At 42.6% G+C, this 20,380-nt stretch overlaps 4 protein-coding genes across 13 annotated transcripts in view; 3 read left to right on the forward strand and 1 right to left on the reverse strand.

Moving 5' to 3' along the window:
* Positions 1 to 1,321: 1,321 nt before the first annotated feature.
* LOC131135736 (trace amine-associated receptor 13c-like) overlaps positions 1,322 to 20,380 on the reverse strand; it is a 29,682-nt gene continuing 10,623 nt past the window's right edge. For 4 of the 9 annotated variants that reach the window (XM_058081982.1, XM_058081988.1, XM_058081989.1 and 1 more), the window contains exon 4: positions 6,196 to 7,162. In XM_058081982.1, coding sequence (XP_057937965.1) covers positions 6,346 to 7,162 — 817 coding nt within the window. In that variant the 3' untranslated portion in view covers positions 6,196 to 6,345. Of the gene's footprint in view, positions 2,273 to 6,195; positions 7,163 to 7,254; positions 9,422 to 20,380 lie in introns of those variants that run through there. The other 5 variants (XM_058081986.1, XM_058081985.1, XM_058081991.1 and 2 more) reach the window with 3 other exon arrangements.
* On the forward strand, positions 11,694 to 13,002 carry LOC131135744 (trace amine-associated receptor 13c-like). Its single transcript, XM_058082004.1, has 2 exons — positions 11,694 to 11,869; positions 11,992 to 13,002. Exons 1-2 carry the CDS (start codon positions 11,694 to 11,696, stop codon positions 12,806 to 12,808), a joined length of 993 nt encoding a protein of 330 aa, XP_057937987.1. The 3' UTR covers positions 12,809 to 13,002.
* LOC131135743 (trace amine-associated receptor 13c-like) lies at positions 14,763 to 16,478 on the forward strand. 2 transcript variants are annotated; one of them, XM_058082003.1, is made up of 3 exons: positions 14,763 to 15,126; positions 15,249 to 15,889; positions 15,996 to 16,478. In XM_058082003.1, exons 1-3 carry the CDS (start codon positions 14,951 to 14,953, stop codon positions 16,160 to 16,162), a joined length of 984 nt encoding a protein of 327 aa, XP_057937986.1. In that variant the 5' UTR covers positions 14,763 to 14,950; the 3' UTR covers positions 16,163 to 16,478. The 2 variants fall into 2 exon arrangements, with proteins under 2 accessions (XP_057937986.1, XP_057937985.1); XM_058082002.1 differs by having other exon boundaries at positions 15,249 to 16,200.
* Positions 18,199 to 19,416, forward strand: LOC131135745 (trace amine-associated receptor 13c-like). The gene is made up of 2 exons (XM_058082005.1): positions 18,199 to 18,382; positions 18,505 to 19,416. The coding sequence occupies exons 1-2, from the start codon at positions 18,207 to 18,209 to the stop codon at positions 19,319 to 19,321; spliced, it is 993 nt and encodes a 330-aa protein (XP_057937988.1). The 5' UTR covers positions 18,199 to 18,206; the 3' UTR covers positions 19,322 to 19,416.

Consider the following 20,380-nt stretch of genomic DNA (forward strand, 5'->3'; position numbering starts at 1 on the left):
AGCTAAACCAGTTTTAAAGCAGCCAATCCCACAACTACAAGTAATGGTAATGGTAATGGTAATGGTAATGGTAATGGTAATGGTTTTATTTCATTTGAACATGCATCAGATTACAATTGAGTGCATCCCATAATCAGTTCCCAGTTCCACATGTCCAAAAGGAGTAGGAAGAAGCAAAGCTTATTAAATCCTACCCCTCCATCTGGTACTTTTACAATCAGTAACTGTTACATTTGTTCACTTCCTGCCTTTCTACGTAGTATCATTTAAGTTTTTTTTTAAATAATTAATTAAAATTAAAATTAAAATTAAAATTAAAATTAAAATTAAAATTAAAATTAAAATTAAAATTAAAATTAAAATTAAAATTAAAATTAAAATTAAAATTAAAATTAAAATTAAAATTAAAATTAAAATTAAAATTAAAATTTTTTTAATTAAAAAAAAGCAAAATTAAAATTAAAATTATTATTTTTTTAATTTTAAAATTTTAATTTTAATTTTAATTTTAATTTTAATTTTAATTTTAATTTTAATTTTAATTTTAATTTTAATTTTAATTTTAATTTTAATTTTAATTTTAATTATGTCACATACCAAAGTATGAGGTGATATGACCATACAATATTAAAATATAATTTTCCTTCCCCCTTTCAATGTCTACACTGTCTATTTGTATTTGCTGGTATGTGTGCTTTCTGTTGTTAGCAAACAGCATGATTTTAGTTTTTAGTCCATAGGTATGAATGTGAGTGTGAATGGTTGTTTGTCTATATGTGCCCTGTGATTGGCTGGCCACCAGTCCAGGGTGTACCCTGCGTCTTGCCTGAAGACAGCTGGGATAGGCTCCAGCATGCCCGTGAGGATAAGCGGTATAAAATGAATGAATGTATAAATATTCAGATTACTTGGAAGGCATATTTATATTAGTTTTGTGGTTTATTGTGTTATTTAATTCTATTTTTACTCACAATATTTCTATATTGTTATAAGTATGACACTTATTATTTATTCCTTTGTTTCATTCTGTAGCAAATACTGTATGTGCCTGTTTAGTGGGTGTACTATGTGTCATTTGTTGGACTTGTTTGGAACACACATGCACACACACAAATAGACAAATTACTGCACGACTTCGGTTTAAACCAGCTTTTCTGCACTTTATTCAATGGTCCTTGAACACACCACAGTTATGTGCTATGAGTGAAACTTATACATGACAGTGTATAGCATTGTGCCAAGTGTTAGCGGGCTGCTCTCACCATTTACCTCTACCAGGTGGAATGGAACCAGCGCCCCCCCCCCACCCCCCCAGACGTCACACACTCATCTTTATTATTTGAGCTTCAATTTTTAAGCAAAACAGAATTTAAAATGAACAAGCTAATGTTACAATCAACATCTATTGACTTTCAGTTTCACACAGAAAAGGAAGCTTGTTTTAGGGGTTCTGCGCTAAATAATGTTGTCCCCCCAGGAGCCAGACTGCAGTATCTGCAAAGTGACAACCAGTCTAACAGCTCTTCTAAACCAGGGATAGAACAAGACATAGATCAACGGGTTTAAACAGGAGTTGACATTCAACAAATAAAGAACATATTTTACAAACAAAGTCATTTTCTTATGTCCACTTGTCAGCGCCACGATATAAAAGGGACAGAAACACCCCAGAAAAACCAGGACCAGGACACCAAGAGTCCTGGCTGCCTTAAACTCTGATGTTTTTGCTCTGACAGAGACTGGATGTTGTAGTTTGACTGATGTAACATGAGAACGCATGGCTCGGGCCTGAGACACAGCAACCACAAACACTCTCATGTACAGCGTGATGATGACGCCGAGAGGAAGGATGAAGTTCACAACAAGGTCAACAACTCCTGTATTCACATCCATACCGACGACGCACTCTCCGTAGCAGGAAATACTCTCTCCAGGATGAGTCAGCTGATCCTTCAAGATGATGCTACAGTAGACGAAAGAGAAGAACCAACAGAGACAAACACAAAGCTGAACCCTTTTCACAGTGACTTTGGTGTTATAATGCAGAGGATCACAAATAGCCACATAACGGTCAGCTGATATCAGCACCATGTTTCCTACTGAGACAGACATGATTATCAAGGACATGGAGTTATACAAGAAGCACAGCACATCACCGAGAGTCCAGCAGGAACTTCTCATGTAGATCTCACCAGGCCATACCAGGAGGCCCACCAGAAAGTCAGAGACAGCGAGAGAGAGGAGGAGGAGGTTGGTGGGAGTGTGGAGCTGCCTGGAGAAATAAAGAAGAATAAAAAAGACAACATATCATCTTAGTGAACGAAAGCATTTGAAGAACAATGTTTAAAAAGACGCCGCCAACCACAAGGACACATTGACAAATGTTGCACAATTCCTGAACCTAAATACAGTGCCTGAAATGGGAGATGGAGATGATGACCAGCAGGTTGAGAACCACAGTGACGATACAGATGATGGACAGCAGAACAGTGAAAAGAACACCTTCAGACCAATGAAATGTGGGCTTCCTGCAGGAGATGTTGATGAGTTGTGGAAAGCAGAACTCTGATTGGTCCTCCTTCTCCATCATGAGGAAGAAGTAAAGTTCTGAGGCTGGAGGTCTCCCAGCTTCCTGTGTAAACCTCTCTTATATATGTCATCTACTGTTCTCCAGCCCTGCGTTCGTCCCCCAAGCAAGTCTTATTGGGTCAAAATGTGTTGACGTTTCGGAAGGTATGACATCATGACGTAACCTGGAAACATCCGACAAAATAGTAGTAGTTGAAATTAGAATACTACAAAAATTGTAAGCGTGTTATTCTGAAGAAACCCTTGGGATAGGCTCCAGCAACCCCCAGCGACGCTATCCCAGCTGTCTTTGGGCGAGAGGCGGGGTACAACCTGGACTGGTGGCCAGCCAATCACAGGGCACATATAGACAAACAACCATTCACACTCACATTCATACCTATGGACAATTTGGAGTGGCTAATTAACCTAGCATGTTTTTGGAATGTGGGAGGAAACCGGAGTACCCGGAGAAAACCCACGCATGCACCGGGAGAACACGCAAACTCCACACAGAGATGACGGAGGGTGGAATTGAATCCTGGTCTCCTAGCTGTGAAGTCTGCGCGCTAACCACTTGACCGCCGTGCCAACTAAAGCAACACATACATAATAAACCATAGCGGCATGAGGATTGATCCCTGGGGAACCCCACAGGTCACAGCTATTTGGTCTGGGACACAGTTACCAATTCCAGTGAAGTACTTCCTGTCCTCCTTGATCCAGTTTAGAGCAGTACCAGAAATTTTTACCCAATTTTTTACCCAACTTGTGTAATTAGCATCACATGGTCAACTGTGTCAAACAAAGAAGTCGCTAAGCTGTTGGTGTACATGAACAACATTTTCTGTTCATTATCTGTTGACCCATCTAAGTTATTTATAGCTAGATTTTTACTCAGACCTGCGCAGACCTCACAGCTAGGAGACCAGGGTTCAATTCCACCCTGGGCCATCTCTGTGTGGAGTTTGCATGTTCTCCCCGTGCATGCGTGGGTTTTCTCTGGGTACTCCGGTTTCCTCCCACATTCCAAAAACATGCTAGGTTAATTATTCATTCATTCATTTTCTACCGCTTTTTCCTCACGAGGGTCGCGGCAGGTGGGTGCTGGAGCCTATCCCAGCTGTCTTCGGGCGAGAGGCGGGGTGCTAGGTTAATTAGCGACTCCAAATTGTCCATAAGTATGAATGTGAGTGTGAATGGTTGTTTGTCTATATGTGCCCTGTGATTGGCTGGCCACCAGTCCAGGGTGTATCAGCTGGGGAGACAGCTGGGATAGGCTCCAGCAGCCCTGTGACCCTCGTGAGGAAAAGCGGTAGAAAATGAATGAATGAATCAATGAATTATCTTCATTTTATATTTACACACGCTGGGATAGGCTCCAGCACCCCCCACGGCCCTCGTGAGGATAAGTGGTAGAAAATGAATGAATGAATGAACATGGATTGATCAGAAGTTGCTATATTTCTATAAAAAGACCGACAGTGACCAACCTGAGCCGTCTTATCAACGTTACAAAACGAGTTTACTAAGTCACTTTAAATGCCATACAAACCGAAATAGAGCAAAATCGAGAACGTGAGTCTGGCTTATCTTAAACTTATATGAATCTTTATTTTTTTGTTTCGAATAGACGTCCAAACTTGTACAACAACAACAACCCTCGACGGTCATCACCCACAGGAACGTGCGTTCCCTTCCAGAGTGTCGGTCCCCGAGCGTCAATCAAGAGTGTTTTGCAGGCTAATGCGAAGCTCTCGGAGGATGCTGATTCACACGTGCATGCGTTAGCGTCCGATGATGAAACAAGGCTGCAATCAGAGGTGCGAAGAAAACAACATTGTTGCACTGTTGTTGTGTGTTGCTATGTGTTGCTATGCGTTGCTATGTGTCGCTTGTCTGCGTACAACGTCTAAGCCTGACGTCAAAGTTGAATTTATGATGGCAGTCAACCGCTGGTGACCTTTGACTTCGTTATTGTGATTATGATGATCATTCCCACATATGTATGTACCAGCTGCAACTGGACTACCCAGCATGCCTTACGGGCATTTGGAAGTAAGAGTTTTAAGTTATGCGCTTAGTTGTTGATTTATGTGATGCGTTAACTTGCTGTGGATTGTTTGTTTTGGCTTTTTCCTGATTACGGAGACGCCACAGCGGATCTTTTTTGATCCGGATACTGATTTTAGGCTCGAGCCTTTTATAAGACAAAAAAGTGGAAGCAGACTGTTCAATTCTGTGATAGAAAAAGTCATAAAATAGCTTTGAAATATTCCAACAGCATTGTGTAAACCACAATGGTTGGCCATTTCTTCATCTGCAAAATATACTCGGTATATTTCATCACGTCTGGACTACGGTAATGCACTTTACTCTGGAATTAGCCAAAAGTCTCTCTCCCGCTAACAGTTAGTCCAGAACTCCAAAAAAGGGGGAGCACATCACCCCAATTCTGGCCTCCCTGCATTGGTTGCCTGTTCGCTTTAGGATTGATTTTAAGATTTCATTGTTTGTTTTTAAGGTGTTGAATGGGCTGGCCCCCAAATACATCTCGGACCTCATCCAAATTTACTCTCCAAACTCCAGCTCCAACTTGTGGTGCCCAAGACGAGACTTAAGACCAGGGGAGACCGAGCCTTTTCTGTGGTTGCCCCCAAGCTACTCTCTCCGGTCCCAAGTAAAAAAGGCCCCCAACATCGAAAGCTTTAAGTCTCGTCTTAAATCCAACTTTTATCCTGCATCTTTTTAGTTTAGTTTCTTTTTATTTTAATTGGTTTTATTTTTTTTATAGTTTTATTGCTTTGCTTCTTGTTTTTAATATACTATTTTATTTCTTATTTGATCTTTTAGTACTCGTCTGTGCAGCACTTTGGAAACTCTGTTTATAAAATGTGCAATATAAGTAAAGTGGATTGGATTGGAATCTGCTTGACTTGCCTCCAGTTTAAACCTGCTGATCCCTGCGTTGTGTAATCCCTGGTTACAATAAGTTGACATGGTTAAAAAACTGTTTAAAATGCATAAATACGTATGTATGTTCAAAGCAGTTAAAAGTAGTAATAATTCATGTCTGATGTATAAAATTTAGTCGTAAAAACAAACACCCCGCTACTTTTAAATATGTTTGCGTCTAAAATAATGAAAATCTCCATTGCTGGTGTTTGGGTGTAATACTGTAAAGTCCACTAGAGGGTGCTAGAATCGACGGTGGTTAGGAACCTGAGATAAGTCCCACCCTCGTGAGGATAAGCTGTAGAAAATGAATGAATGAATGAATTATTTTATTCATTTATTACTGATTGATTAATTTTCTTTATTCTTGAATTGTTTATTTATTTTTATTATTATATTTATTATTATATTTTTTATTAGTTTCATTATTTTGTGTAGAAAAATAAAAATTAAGATATGAGAACAATGGAATGTTTTATCTGAGCTTTTCTTGTGGAAAACCGGAACCAAAGCACTGAAAAAGTGTAGGGTACAGCAGAAGCAAAAGCATTTTTAATTTTTTTTGTTTTTAATAAATGTGTTTTTGTTGGGGGGAAAACCTGATGCATCCCAGCCTCACCCAGACCGTAGCTCCAGTGGCCCCCAGGTAAATTGAGTTTGAGACCCCTGTATTAGACGGTTGAACCGATTCTTTGAAAGGAAACCATAACTGTACAAACACAATGCTTTCATCGTCATAAACAACACATGGAACTGCTAACATTGAATTTTACTACTCAATAACACGAAGAGGACAGTTGTTTTCAGGGTGACCATCCAGTATTACAGTATGTTGTACCCACAAGTGCCAGGCTGCAGTATGTGCAGATTAACAACAAGTCCAACAGCTCTTCTAAACCAGGGATAGAACAAGACATAGATCAGCGGGTTTAAACAGGAGTTAAAATAATAAAAACAAACAGCATATTCAGGAACATAAGAAATGATGTTTTTGTCACCTGCCAGACTTCTGATGTAATACGGACAGAAACACACGATAAAGACCAGGACCAGGACACCAAGAGTCCTGGCTGCCTTCAACTCTGATGTTTTTGCTCTGACAGAGACTGGATGTTGTAGTTTGACTGATGTAACATGAGAACGCATGGCTCGGGCCTGAGACACAGCAACCACAAACACTCTCGTGTACAGAGTAACGATGATGCTGAGAGGAAGGAGGAAGGTCACAACAAGGTCACCAACTCCTGTCTCATAGACACCACCAAAGGCACACTCTCCGTAGCAGGAAATGTAGCCATCAGGATGAGTCAGCTGATCCTTCAAGATGATGCTACAGTAGAGAAACGAAGAGAACCAACAGAGACAAACACAAAGCTGAACCCTTTTCACAGTGACTTTGGTGTTATAATGCAGAGGATCACAAATAGCCACATAACGGTCAGCTGATATCAGCACCACGTTTCCTACGGAGACCGACGTCACTGCGAATGACAAGTAGAACCCCAGCGAGCAAAGAACATCACCGAGAGTCCAGCAGGATGTTTTCAAGTAGACATCAAACGGTATCACCACGAGGCCCACCAGAAGGTCAGAGACAGCCAGAGAGAGGAGGAGGATGTTGGTGGGAGTGTGGAGCTGCCTGGAGACAAAGAAGAAATTAAAAGACAAACACAAGAGATGCAACGTTTCAGTGATAAACATGTTGGAAAATGACAGAATAAAAATATATGCCTGAAGTGGGAGATTGAGATGATGACCAGCAGGTTGAGAATCAGAGCGAAGATACAGATGATACACATCAAAACACAGACAAGAACATTTTCAGACAACTGAGATGTGGGCTTCCTGCAAGAAATGTTGATCAGCTGCGGAAAGCAGAATTCTGATTGGTCCTCCGGATCCATCGTCAGGGAGAATAGCCGAGGAGCTGGTCCTCTGGCAGCTTTCTTCTTGAAGTTCCTCAATTTATCTTCGCATGAGGCTTGGTCCAGCCTCTCTATCGGTGTCTCCGTCCCTCGTTCTCCTCCTCCCGTTTCTTTTCCTCATCCCTTATCCTGCCCACTTCCTGAACTTCCAAGCATGACGTCACACTAAGCGAGGAACTTCTCATGTCAGATATGTGCATGTCGGGCTGAACCATTGTGATGTCATTATAGAGCCATGATCCAGGAATGGCGGAAACAGGGAAGTGTTGAACCTTCCCAGGAGTGGTCGACAGCGATGACTCATCCAAGAGGTCACAAAAGACCCCACAACAAACATCCATAGCCACGTTTACATGAGTTTATCCTCTTTCCGAATGGAATCTTTCTGAATGACTTTTCCGAAAACAATGGTATCCATGGAAAGGAATATTCCCATCTCTTGTCTCCATGCGCCGCTATAATCAACCAGAATAGTCAATGAGGCATGCCCAGTAAAACGTAAACATCACGTGATACCGACTTCCCCGAGTGGGGAATAACTCCGTATTGCCAGTTTTTCCTTTGTCCAAAAATTAGTTTGAATCAAAAACAAACTTTCCGCAGCAGTCCAGTGCCGATTGCTGGCCTCCATTTTTAAAAGTGAAGAACGTCTGAACGCTGGAAAAACTTAAACAGGAAAAGATTCAATCAAAAATTCAATCTTGCTAATATTTTATAATGAAACTGGGGACATGTTTTATAATAAATATATATTTTCTTTTTGAATAAAAGTGGACTTGTGAATGGCGTATAGAAGGGTTTAGATTCTGTTCCACAGATGGAGCTAATGCACACCAAAGCTGCTTGCCAACCGCCAATAAACGACAGAAGAAGAAAAACACCCGTTTGAGCGGGTACAAGATACCTCAATCGGATTGGGGAAAGGAATATTCCACCCCCGTGAATCCCATTATATATTCATTCGGATTGGCACTTTTCTTTGGGAATGAGGTGTATACACAGATTTTCTTTCCGTTAGAGCAAATAAACTGAATGAAATTTGAATATTTGTGTCCATGTATACGTGACTATTGACTGTTCTTTCATCCATTTCATTCCTCATTTATATGTGTTTCACGTTATTTTTTGTCTATAAAATTATAGTCTAATACAGTAAACCTCGGATATATCGGACTCGGATATATCGGAAATTCGCTCACAACGGACAGATAAAAAAGAACCAATTTTTCTGTAATGCATTTCCAATAAAAATTCATTGCATATATCGGATTTTTTTATAACGGATTTCGCCTATTTCGGACAAAATCTCCAGTCCCGTTCCAATGCATTTCCATGAAATTTCCCTCGCATATATCGGATGGCCGCATCGTGGCGCTCCGATTCGCCGAATCGTGACAGGCCGCTATACGACGTCATTTGCAGCGTTTGCAGCGTTGCCTGCGCGTCCAGGTACATTGGAAACATAGTCAAGGAAGTGCCTTTTTATAACGGATAAAATCCGATTTACGCATATACCGGATATAAATCCGATATATGCGTAAAACTGACATTTTCCGGTATACGCATATAACGGATTTCGCTTATATCAGACAAAACCAGTGGGAACAATTGAATCCGATATATCCGAGGTTTACTGTACTAATATTTCCGGATGTCTGAAACGGATTGATTGCATTATTTCTCATGAGAAAAACAGATTTGGTTTCGTTATGTTTTTTTGGAACAGATTTTAGACATAAACCACGGTTCCACTCCATCTTTAGTATGGAAGCGCTCCAGTTCAGACACAGCCATTTTTTTTACCGATTTTTTGTTTCCAAAACTCAAGAGTCATCTCCCACATGAACATCTTCCTTCAGAACGTCCGTTTTCCCACGTGCCAGTCAGTCCTGCAGACTAATGGCGGTGCCCTGACGCTCTCGGAGGACGCCGGTTCACACCTGCATGCCTTGGCGTACGATGATGACACCAGGCTGCAATCAGAGGTGTGAAGAAAACACAACAACAACATTGCTGGTTCTCCCAGTAGACATGACGCTTTTTGCTAATCTTCTGTGTCCAACGTCTAAATGAGGCTGATGTCAATGTTTTATTCCGAGATTAATTCCTGATGGCAGTCATTAATTGTGACCTTGTGACCTCATGAAATCATCATGTCCTGTTTCACCGTGTTCTTCTTACTAAAGCCCATGGCAATATTGCTCTTATAATATCATAATAATATTTCTCTTTATTGCTCTCTGGTTCTACCATATCTTACTTATTGTGTGGAAATATGGGCTAATAACTATAAAAGCAATCTTCACTGGCTAAATGTACTGCAAAAAAGGTCAGTAAGGATAATTCATAATGCTGCCTACAGAACAGAACATACTAACTCCTTATTTCTAAAATCACAAATACTTCAACTTGCTGATATAGTTCATCTTCAAACAGCTAAAATAATACATAAGGCTAAAAATAAGCAATTAGCTAAAAATGTCATCCAATACTTCTCTACAAGAGAGGAGAAATATGATCTCAGGGAAGAAGTACATTTGAAACACTTCCATGCTAGGACTACGTTAAAAATCCATAGCATTTCAGTATGTGGAATCAAACTATGGGATGGATTGAGTAAGGAAATCAAACAATGCACAACGATGAGCCAATTCAAGAAACAATACAAGCAGTTGATGTTTGCTAAATACAAGGATGAAGGGTCTTCAACCAGTCATGATATGCTATATATATCACTATATTGACACTTACTATGGTACACATTATGGCATTGGATGCTCATATCACCTGGTACTCGTAAAAAAAAAAAAAAAAAAAAAAAAAAAAAAAAAAAAAAACTTGCACAACGTACTTGTACAACGTACTTCAGTACGTGAAATAAATAAATACATACATACATAAAACAACATTAAAAAAATTAAAAACACTTAAATTATATTAGGAAAGCAGGAAGTGAACAAATGTAACAGTTACTGATTGTAAAAGTACCAGATGGAGGGGTAGGACTTAATAAGCTTTGCTTCTTCCTACTCCTTTTGGACATGTGGAACTGGGAACTGATTATGGGATGCACTCAAGTGTAATCTGATGCATGTTCATATGAAATACAACCATTACCATTACCATTACCATTACCAATATACGTACAGTTCATTGTGAAAAAGCAGTATTTGATTCCATTTGGTCCAGATTCCTGTGGCCCTGTGTGGTCAAACTGAAAGGTAATTTATTCCAATCAGTTTGTGGTATGTTAATATCCTGGTTTTCAACATTTTTCAAAATCGTATGCACAGTCAATCCTCTGACGGCTCTCTTGAATTAGATTGCACAAATTCCCTTGCAACCTTGGAGGACACATTTTCCCTGCAAATGTTGTTTACTAGGGAGGCTCCAATGAGGACACTTTGTCCTGTATTGCTACGAGAGTCGACATTAGTCTGTAAAACCTCTTCTGAAGACTTAATGGTGTCACGAGACACAAGATCTCGCAAGATTAAAACATGAAGAATTCATGTGGTCATTGGTCAAAGCAGACGTTTGTAGGTCTTCCACGTAAAAGGGTAACATGAACACGGAAATGAAAAAAAAAACATGTTTTTGAGGGAATATGGACACCATTTATGGTGTATCTCAAGACATCAAACATTAGTCCTGAAGATAAACATGATTGACAAGGGTGTAGCTCAGGGGTGGGCAAACTACGGCCCGGGGGCCACATGCGGCCCGCCAAGTGTTTGAATACGGCCCAAAGTATTTAATTGAAACTTAGGAGACCGGGGTTCAATTCCACCCTCGGCCATCTCTGTGTGGAGTTTGCATTTTCTCCCCGTGCATGCGTGGGTTTTCTCCGGGTACTCCGGTTTCCTCCCACATTCCAAAAAACATGCTAGGTTAATTAGCGACTCCAAATTGTCCATAGGTATGAATGTGAGTGTGAATGGTTGTTTGTCTACATGTGCCCTGTGATTGGCTGGCCACCAGTCCAGGGTGTACCCTGCCTCTCGCCCAAAGACAGCTGGGATAGGCTCCAGCACCCCCGCGACCCTCGTGAGGAGAAGCGGTAGAAAATGAATGAATGAATGAACATATATTATAAACATGTATATTGTTTATGTTCAATGATGACACTAACTGAAACTATGAGCCAGTAGGATTTGCTTGGGGGAGGTACCATGGGTTGGACCAAGACACTTGAACACATAAATCAGATGTACAACAGAGACTGTTTGTCTCTTCTCCTTCTTGATGATGGAGAAGGAGGACCGATTAGAGTTCTGCTTTCCACAACTCATCAACATCTCCTGCAGGAAGCCCACGTCTCATTGGTCTGATGGTGTTTTGCTAAATGTTGTCCTGGGCATCATCTGTATCTTCACTGTGGTTCTCAACTTGCTGGTCATCATCTCAATCTCCCACTTCAGGCATATATTTATATTATGTAACATTTTTATCAATCAATTCTTATTGTTGTGGTTGTTGTTGACTTTCATGTTCAGTCTCTTTCGTCCACTAAGGACATATGTTGTCTTCTTTATTTCTCCAGGCAGCTCCACACTCCCACCAACCTCCTCCTCCTCTCTCTCGCTGTCTCTGACTTTATGGTGGGCCTCCTGGTATGGCCTGGTGAGATCTACACGAGAACATCCTGCTGGACTCTTGGAGATATTTTTTGTTCTGCGTGGTTCTCCATAACCGTCATGCTGACGTGTGCATCAGTAGGAAACATGGTGCTGATATCAGCTGACCGTTATGTGGCTATTTGTGATCCTCTGCATTATAACACCAAAGTCACTGTGAAAAGGGTTCAGCTTTGTGTTTGTCTCTGTTGGTTCTTTTCTCTCCTCCTGTGTAGCATCATCTTGAAAGATGGTCTGACTCATCCTGGAAAGGCTAATTCCTGCTATGGAGAGTGTTTTGTTAGTCTTGACTTTGAAGGCGTGATTGTTGACCTTGTAATGGTCTTCGTCCTTCCTCTGGGCATCATCGTTACTCTGTACACGAGAGTGTTTGTGGTTGCTGTGTCTCAGGCCCGAGCCATGCGTTCTCATGTTACATCAGTCAAACTACAACATCCAGTCTCTGTCAGAGCAAAAACATCAGAGTTGAAGGCAGCCAGGACTCTTGGTGTCCTGGTCCTTGTCTTTCTCATGTGTCTCTGTCCATTTTACAGCATTTCTCTCGCAGGTGACAGCAAAATAATATCTTCATTTGCCAGCTATGCCATTTATCTGTTTTACCTAAACTCCTGTTTAAACCCGTTGATCTATGTCTTGTTCTATCCCTGGTTTAGAAGAGCTGTTAGACTGGTTGTCACTCTGCACATACTGCAGCCTGGCTCCTGGGGGGACAACATACTGTAAAGAAAAGACGGGCTTTCTTTCTCTGTGCAATATAAAACAAAATGTAAACACATCTTGTTATATCTTTCATCTGAGTATTAATGCTGATTGTACTTGACAGTTATTTGCTTAATTGTTACTAACTGAAAGTAAGCCTGTTCGATTTGATTTAAAAATTGGAAACCGGAGTACCCGGAGAAAACCCACGCATGCACGGGGAGAACATGCAAACTCCACACAGAGATGGCCGAGGGTAAAACTGAACTCCGGTCTCCTAGCTGTGATGCCTGCGTGCTAACCACTCGTCCACTGTGCAGCCCTGAAAGGAATGATTTTATCTTAAAAATGTTTTCCCAATAACATGAGCGGTACATGGTATTTATTTTTGACCCCGTCCCTGAAAACTGAGTATTGTCTACACTTGTCATCTGTAAATAAACCCAAAAGTTCTAACATTGTTGTATTTATTTTAATGCTGCATATCCAAATCTACAGACACCCTAAAAGTGTACCCCAAATTGTCGAGGATCAGCAAGAACGGGCAAATAAAAATAAGTTCAGGAACATATCTATCATTCATTTATGTTGGTGTTTCAGTTTGATGAACACAATGGAAACAGCCTTTTCTGCAAGTGGAACGGATCAGGTTCCTTGATGTTATGATATTTTATTAGGCCGTGTTAAAAACAAATGAGACATCCTGATTAATGCAGAAGGCGACAGCATCACGTCAATCAAATTTGGACGTAAGCAGTCACTGCGAGGAAACCTCAACATGAATTATATAATACAAGCAAGTGGAATTACAAGTGGAATTCTACCCCCCACCCCAAAAGACAGTGACAAATGCTTATTTTTTAAATTTATACCGATGTGGTGCTTTCACTAAAAAAAAATGAGCAATGAAAATCCCTGTAAATTGATAGCTAGGGGGATCACACATGGAGTGGTGTCAAAAAAAGTACTTTAAAAACAACGGAAGGACATCACAGAACAAAGTACAACACGACGCCAGTGACAAAAGGTCACCAGGAAGCTAACAACGTAGCAAATTAAGAAAGCGGTGAGATCTGCGTGCTAACCACTCGGTTGCCGTGCAGCCCCGCCGTCAGGTTGAGTTTCTATTATGTGTGACGTCTTTGATCTGACATCAGATGTCATGGGACAATTAATACAAAAATGTACATTCTGCTTCAGACGCTTACATTAAATCATAAATCATGGTTGCTGTGATTGTTTATTGCACTGAAATGTGCCTGACACACCTGAACTAAATAGACACAGGAGAAATTAGGGACAGGTGTGGCTGATAAGTACAACAAAAGGAAGACGAGGCAAAGCAGGAAGTTAAATACAAAATAAGAGCATCCAAAACGGAAACTAAAGCCCGGAGAGGGAAGAATGTAAACAACCTGTCGTGACAGTACCCCCCACCCCACCCCACAGTACCCCCCCCCCCCCAGGAGGATCCCAGCTGTCCCAAAAAGGTTCAAAGTCAAAGAGGGATGGGTGGTGGGGGGCCGCTGATGGGACCCTTCTGGGGGACGGCCGGGGCGATAGGCTCGGCGGAGCCAGCAAGACCCCTCCAAGCAATGGAGGGAATGGCTGGGTTGGCGGAGGTGGTAGGCACTTTGGGGGGGGGGGGGGGGGGGGGGCGCCCTGGATGGTGAGTGAGGTTGGCACCCTCAGGGGGGAGCCCTCGACAATGAGCGAGGTAGGCACCCTCAGGGGGGCGCCCTGGATGAAGAACCTGGGCTCCGGCAGGGAGTCGAGGAGAAGGCCACTGCCGTGTGGGAGACACCAGGACAGGATTGCCAGGCGAGGCTGGCTGATGTGCAGGGCCCTTGTAGGGGGCCCACCGCGGCGGATGAGAGGCAGGCGGCGTCCGGGCCTGATGCGGCGACCATGAAGCTTCATGCAAGAGAACTGATTTCCTGTGTTTATTTACAGTATATAAACATACGGTATATACTGTATTATAACATGCATTATTATCATATACTCTAAACATGTTTGGTCTTTTACATTGAATGACGACACTAACTCAGGCTGAAACTATGAGCCAGTAGGATTTGCTTGGGGGAGGTACCATGGGTTGGACCAAGACACTTGAACACATAAATCAGATGTACAACAGAGACTGTTTGTCTCTTCTTCTTCTTGATGATGGAGAAGGAGGACCGATTAGAGTTCTGCTTTCCACAACTCATCAACATCTCCTGCAGGAAGCCCACGTCTCATTGGTCTGATGGTGTTTTGCTAAATGTTGTCCTGGGCATCATCTGTATCTTCACCGTGGTTCTCAACTTGCTGGTCATCATCTCAATCTCCCACTTCAGGCATATATTTATATTATGTAACATTTTTATCAATCAATTCTTATTGTTGTGGTTGTTGTTGACTTTCATGTTCAGTCTCTTTCGTCCACTAAGGACATATGTTGTCTTCTTTATTTCTCCAGGCAGCTCCACACTCCCACCAACCTCCTCCTCCTCTCTCTCGCTGTCTCTGACTTTCTGGTGGGCCTCCTGGTATGGCCTGGTGGGATCTACATGAGAACATCCTGCTGGACTCTTGGTGATGTTTTTTGTTCTCTGTGGTTCTACATCACCGTCTCACTGACGTCTGTCTCAGTAGGAAACATGGTGCTGATATCAGCTGACCGTTATGTGGCTATTTGTGATCCTCTGCATTATAACACCAAAGTCACTGTGAAAAGGGTTCAGCTTTGTGTTTGTCTCTGTTGGTTCTTTTCTCTCCTCCTGTGTAGCATCATCTTGAAAGATGGTCTGACTCATCCTGGAAAGGCTAATTCCTGCTATGGAGAGTGTGTTATTGGCATTGACTTTGAAGGTGCGATTGTTGACCTTGTAATGATCTTCATTCTTCCGTTCAGCATCATCGTTACTCTGTACACGAGAGTGTTTGTGGTTGCTGTGTCTCAGGCCCGAGCCATGCGTTCTCATGTTACATCAGTCAAACTACAACATCCAGTCTCTGTCAGAGCAAAAACATCAGAGTTGAAGGCAGCCAGGACTCTTGGTGTCCTGGTCCTTGTCTTTATCGTGTGTCTCTGTCCATTTTACAGCGTTTCTCTCGCAGGTGACAGCAAAATAATATCTTCATTTGCCAGCTATGCCATTTATCTGTTTTACCTAAACTCCTGTTTAAACCCGTTGATCTATGTCTTGTTCTATCCCTGGTTTAGAAGAGCTGTTAGACTGGTTGTCACTCTGCACATACTGCAGCCTGGCTCCTGGGGGGACAACATACTGTAAAGAAAAGACGGGCTTTCTTTCTCTGTGCAATATAAAACAAAATGTAAACACATCTTGTTATATCTTTCATCTGAGTATTAATGCTGATTGTACTTGACAGTTATTTGCTTAATTGTTACTAACTGAAAGTAAGCCTGTTCGATTTGATTTAAAAATTGGAAACCGGAGTACCCGGAGAAAACCCACGCATGCACGGGGAGAACATGCAAACTCCACACAGAGATGGCCGAGGGTGGAACTGAACTCCGGTCTCCTAGCTGTGATGCCTGCGTGCTAACCACTCGTCCACTGTGCAGCCCTGAAACGAATGATTTTATCTTAAAAATGTTTTCCCAATAACATGAGCGGTACATGGTATTTATTTTTGACCCCGTCCCTGAAAACTGAGTATTGTCTACACTTGTCATCTGTAAATAAACCCAAAAGTTCTAACATTGTTGTATTTATTTTAATGCTGCATATCCAAATCTACAGACACCCTAAAAGTGTACCCCAAATTGTCGAGGATCAGCAAGAACGGGCAAATAAAAATAAGTTCAGGAACATATCTATCATTCATTTATGTTGGTGTTTCAGTTCGATGAACACAATGGAAACAGCCTTTTCTGCAAGTGGAACGGATCAGGTTCCTTGATGTTATGATATTTTATTAGGCCGTGTTAAAAACAAATGAGACATCCTGATTAATGCAGAAGGCGACAGCATCACGTCAATCAAATTTGGACGTAAGCAGTCACTGCGAGGAAACCTCAACATGAATTATATAATACAAGCAAGTGGAATTACAAGTGGAATTCTACCCCCCACCCCAAAAGACAGTGACAAATGCTTATTTTTTAAATTTATACCGATGTGGTGCTTTCACTAAAAAAAATGAGCAATGAAAATCCCTGTAAATTGATAGGTAGGGGGATCACACATGGAGTGGTGTCAAAAAAGTACTTTAAAAACAACGGAAGGACATCACAGAACAAAGTACAACACGACGCCAGTGACAAAAGGTCACCAGGAAGCTAACAAAGTAGCAAATTAAGAAAGCGGTGAGATCTGCGTGCTAACCACTCGGTTGCCGTGCAGCCCCGCCGTCAGGTTGAGTTTCTATTATGTGTGACGTCTTTGATCTGACATCAGATGTCATGGGACAATTAATACAAAAATGTACGTTCTGCTTCAGACGCTTACATTAAATCATAAATCATGGTTGCTGTGATTGTTTATTGCACTGAAATGTGCCTGACACACCTGAACTAAATAGACACAGGAGAAATTAGGGACAGGTGTGGCTGATAAGTACAACAAAAGGAAGACGAGGCAAAGCAGGAAGTTAAATACAAAATAAGAGCATCCAAAACGGAAACTAAAGCCCGGAGAGGGAAGAATGTAAACAACCTGTCGTGACAGTACCCCCCACCCCACCCCACAGTACCCCCCCCCCCCCCCCCCCCCCCAGGAGGATCCCAGCTGTCCCAAAAAGGTTCAAAGTCAAAGAGGGATGGGTGGTGGGGGGCCGCTGATGGGACCCTTCTGGGGGACGGCCGGGGCGATAGGCTCGGCGGAGCCAGCAAGACCCCTCCAAGCAATGGAGGGAATGGCTGGGTTGGCGGAGGTGGTAGGCACTTTGGGGGGGGGGGGGCGCCCTGGATGGTGAGTGAGGTTGGCACCCTCAGGGGGGAGCCCTCGACAATGAGCGAGGTAGGCACCCTCAGGGGGGCGCCCTGGATGAAGAACCTGGGCTCCGGCAGGGAGTCGAGGAGAAGGCCACTGCCGTGTGGGAGACACCAGGACAGGATTGCCAGGCGAGGCTGGCTGATGTGCAGGGCCCTTGTAGGGGGCCCACCGCGGCGGATGAGAGGCAGGCGGCGTCCGGGCCTGATGCGGCGACCATGAAGCTTCATGCAAGAGAACTGATTTCCTGTGTTTATTTACAGTATATAAACATACGGTATATACTGTATTATAACATGCATTATTATCATATACTCTAAACATGTTTGGTCTTTTACATTGAATGACGACACTAACTCAGGCTGAAACTTTGACCCAGTGGGTTTTGCTTGGGGGAGGTACCATGGGTTGGACCAAGACACTTGAACACATAAATCAGATGTACAACAGAGACTGTTTGTCTCTTCTTCTTCTTGATGATGGAGAAGGAGGACCGATTAGAGTTCTGCTTTCCACAACTCGTCAACATCTCCTGCAGGAAGCCCACGTCTCATTGGTCTGATCGTGTTTTGCTAAATGTTGTCCTGGGCATCATCTGTATCTTCACTGTGGTTCTCAACTTGCTGGTCATCATCTCAATCTCCCACTTCAGGCATATATTTATATTATGTAACATTTTTATCAATCAATTCTTATTGTTGTGGTTGTTGTTGACTTTCATGTTCAGTCTCTTTCGTCCACTAAGGACATATGTTGTCTTCTTTATTTCTCCAGGCAGCTCCACACTCCCACCAACCTCCTCCTCCTCTCTCTCGCTGTCTCTGACTTTCTGGTGGGCCTCCTGGTATGGCCTGGTGAGATCTACATGAGAACATCCTGCTGGACTCTTGGAGATGTTTTTTGTTCTCTTTGGTTCTACATCACCGTCTCACTGACGTCTGTCTCAGTAGGAAACATGGTGCTGATATCAGCTGACCGTTATGTGGCTATTTGTGATCCTCTGCATTATAACACCAAAGTCACTGTGAAAAGGGTTCAGCTTTGTGTTTGTCTCTGTTGGTTCTTTTCTCTCCTCCTGTGTAGCATCATCTTGAAAGATGGTCTGACTCATCCTGGAAAGGCTAATTCCTGCTATGGAGAGTGTGTTATTGGCATTGACTTTGAAGGTGCGATTGTTGACCTTGTAATGGTCTTCATCCTTCCTCTGGGCATCATCGTTACTCTGTACACGAGAGTGTTTGTGGTTGCTGTGTCTCAGGCCCGAGCCATGCGTTCTCATGTTACATCAGTCAAACTACAACATCCAGTCTCTGTCAGAGCAAAAACATCAGAGTTGAAGGCAGCCAGGACTCTTGGTGTCCTGGTCCTTGTCTTTCTCATGTGTCTCTGTCCATATTACAGCGTTTCTCTTGCAGGTGACAACAAAATAATGTATTTATTTGCAAACTATGCTCCTTATCTATATAATTTCAACTCCTGTTTAAACCCGTTGATCTATGTCTTGTTCTATCCCTGGTTTAGAAGAGCTGTTAGACGGGTTGTCACTCTGCACATACTGCAGCCTTGCTCCTGGGGGGACAACATACTGTAAAGAAAAGGTTTGCTTTCTTTCTAGATGTAACAACAAACAATATGTAAATTCATTTATTTGTTATATCTTTCATCTGAGTATTAATGCTGATGGTACTTGACTGTTATTTGCTTAATTATTACTTACTGAAAGTAAGCTACTTCAATTTGACTCATAAAATGATTCATTTAGATTTAAACAATATTTTTCCTAAAACAGGACCTGAAAAGGAGAGTTTGTCTCATGTTTGTGTCAACGTGATATTTATTTTTGAACTCGGCCCTGAAAACTGAGTATTGTCACTGACTGGTCAATGTACACTTGTTATCTGTAAATAAACCCAAAAGTTCCAACATTGTTGTTGTCTTTGTTTTGTACGTAAAATCTGCATTGACTGGCCACAATATTAGGTACACTTGTACAGGAACACAAGGCTGCATGGCTGACATGAGCATACAATATATTGCAGTATGCACCATGCAATCTTGTTCCATAACTACACAGGGCATTGTGGGCCCCCTACAAGGGCCCTGCACATCAGCCAGCCTCGCCTGGCGATCCTGTCCTGGTGTCTCCCACACGGCAGTGGCCCTGTCCTCGACTGTATGCTGGAGCCCAGGTTCTTCATCCAGGGTGCCCCCCTGAGGGTGCCAACCACGATCACCATCCGGGGCGCCCCCCCCAAAAGTGCCTACCACCTCTGCTGACCCAGCCATTCCCTCCATTGCTAGTAGGGGTCTTGCTGGCTCCCCCGGTCCTGCCATCCCGACCGTCCCCCAGAAGGGTCCCGTCAGAGACCCACCTCCAGTACCTCCACCACCCATCACTCTTTGACTTTCAACCTTTTTAGGACGGCTGAGATCCGTCCTTGAGGGGGGTACTGTCACGCCCTGTGTAGGTTCCCACGTGACAGGTTGTTTACATTCCCTCTCTGGGCTTTAGTTTCCGTTTTGTATTTAACTTCCTGCTTTGCCTCGTCTTCCTTTTGTTGTACTTATCAGCCACACCTGGGTGGCACAGCGGTCTAGTGGTTAGCGCAGACCTCACAGCTAGGAGACCAGTGTTCAATTCCACCCTCGG

The sequence above is a fragment of the Doryrhamphus excisus genome, chromosome 9 (genome assembly GCF_030265055.1).
Source record: "Doryrhamphus excisus isolate RoL2022-K1 chromosome 9, RoL_Dexc_1.0, whole genome shotgun sequence".
Lineage (NCBI taxonomy): Eukaryota > Metazoa > Chordata > Actinopteri > Syngnathiformes > Syngnathidae > Doryrhamphus > Doryrhamphus excisus.

Coding starts and splice junctions, on each gene's coding strand:
- LOC131135744 (XM_058082004.1), top strand. CDS start 11,694: ATGATGGAGAAGGAGGACCGATTAGAGTTCTGCTTTCCACAACTCATC. Junction 11,870..11,991: donor ATCTCAATCTCCCACTTCAG/GCATATATTTAT, acceptor TTATTTCTCCAG/GCAGCTCCACACTCCCACCA.
- LOC131135743 (XM_058082002.1), top strand. CDS start 14,951: ATGATGGAGAAGGAGGACCGATTAGAGTTCTGCTTTCCACAACTCATC. Junction 15,127..15,248: donor ATCTCAATCTCCCACTTCAG/GCATATATTTAT, acceptor TTATTTCTCCAG/GCAGCTCCACACTCCCACCA.
- LOC131135745 (XM_058082005.1), top strand. CDS start 18,207: ATGATGGAGAAGGAGGACCGATTAGAGTTCTGCTTTCCACAACTCGTC. Junction 18,383..18,504: donor ATCTCAATCTCCCACTTCAG/GCATATATTTAT, acceptor TTATTTCTCCAG/GCAGCTCCACACTCCCACCA.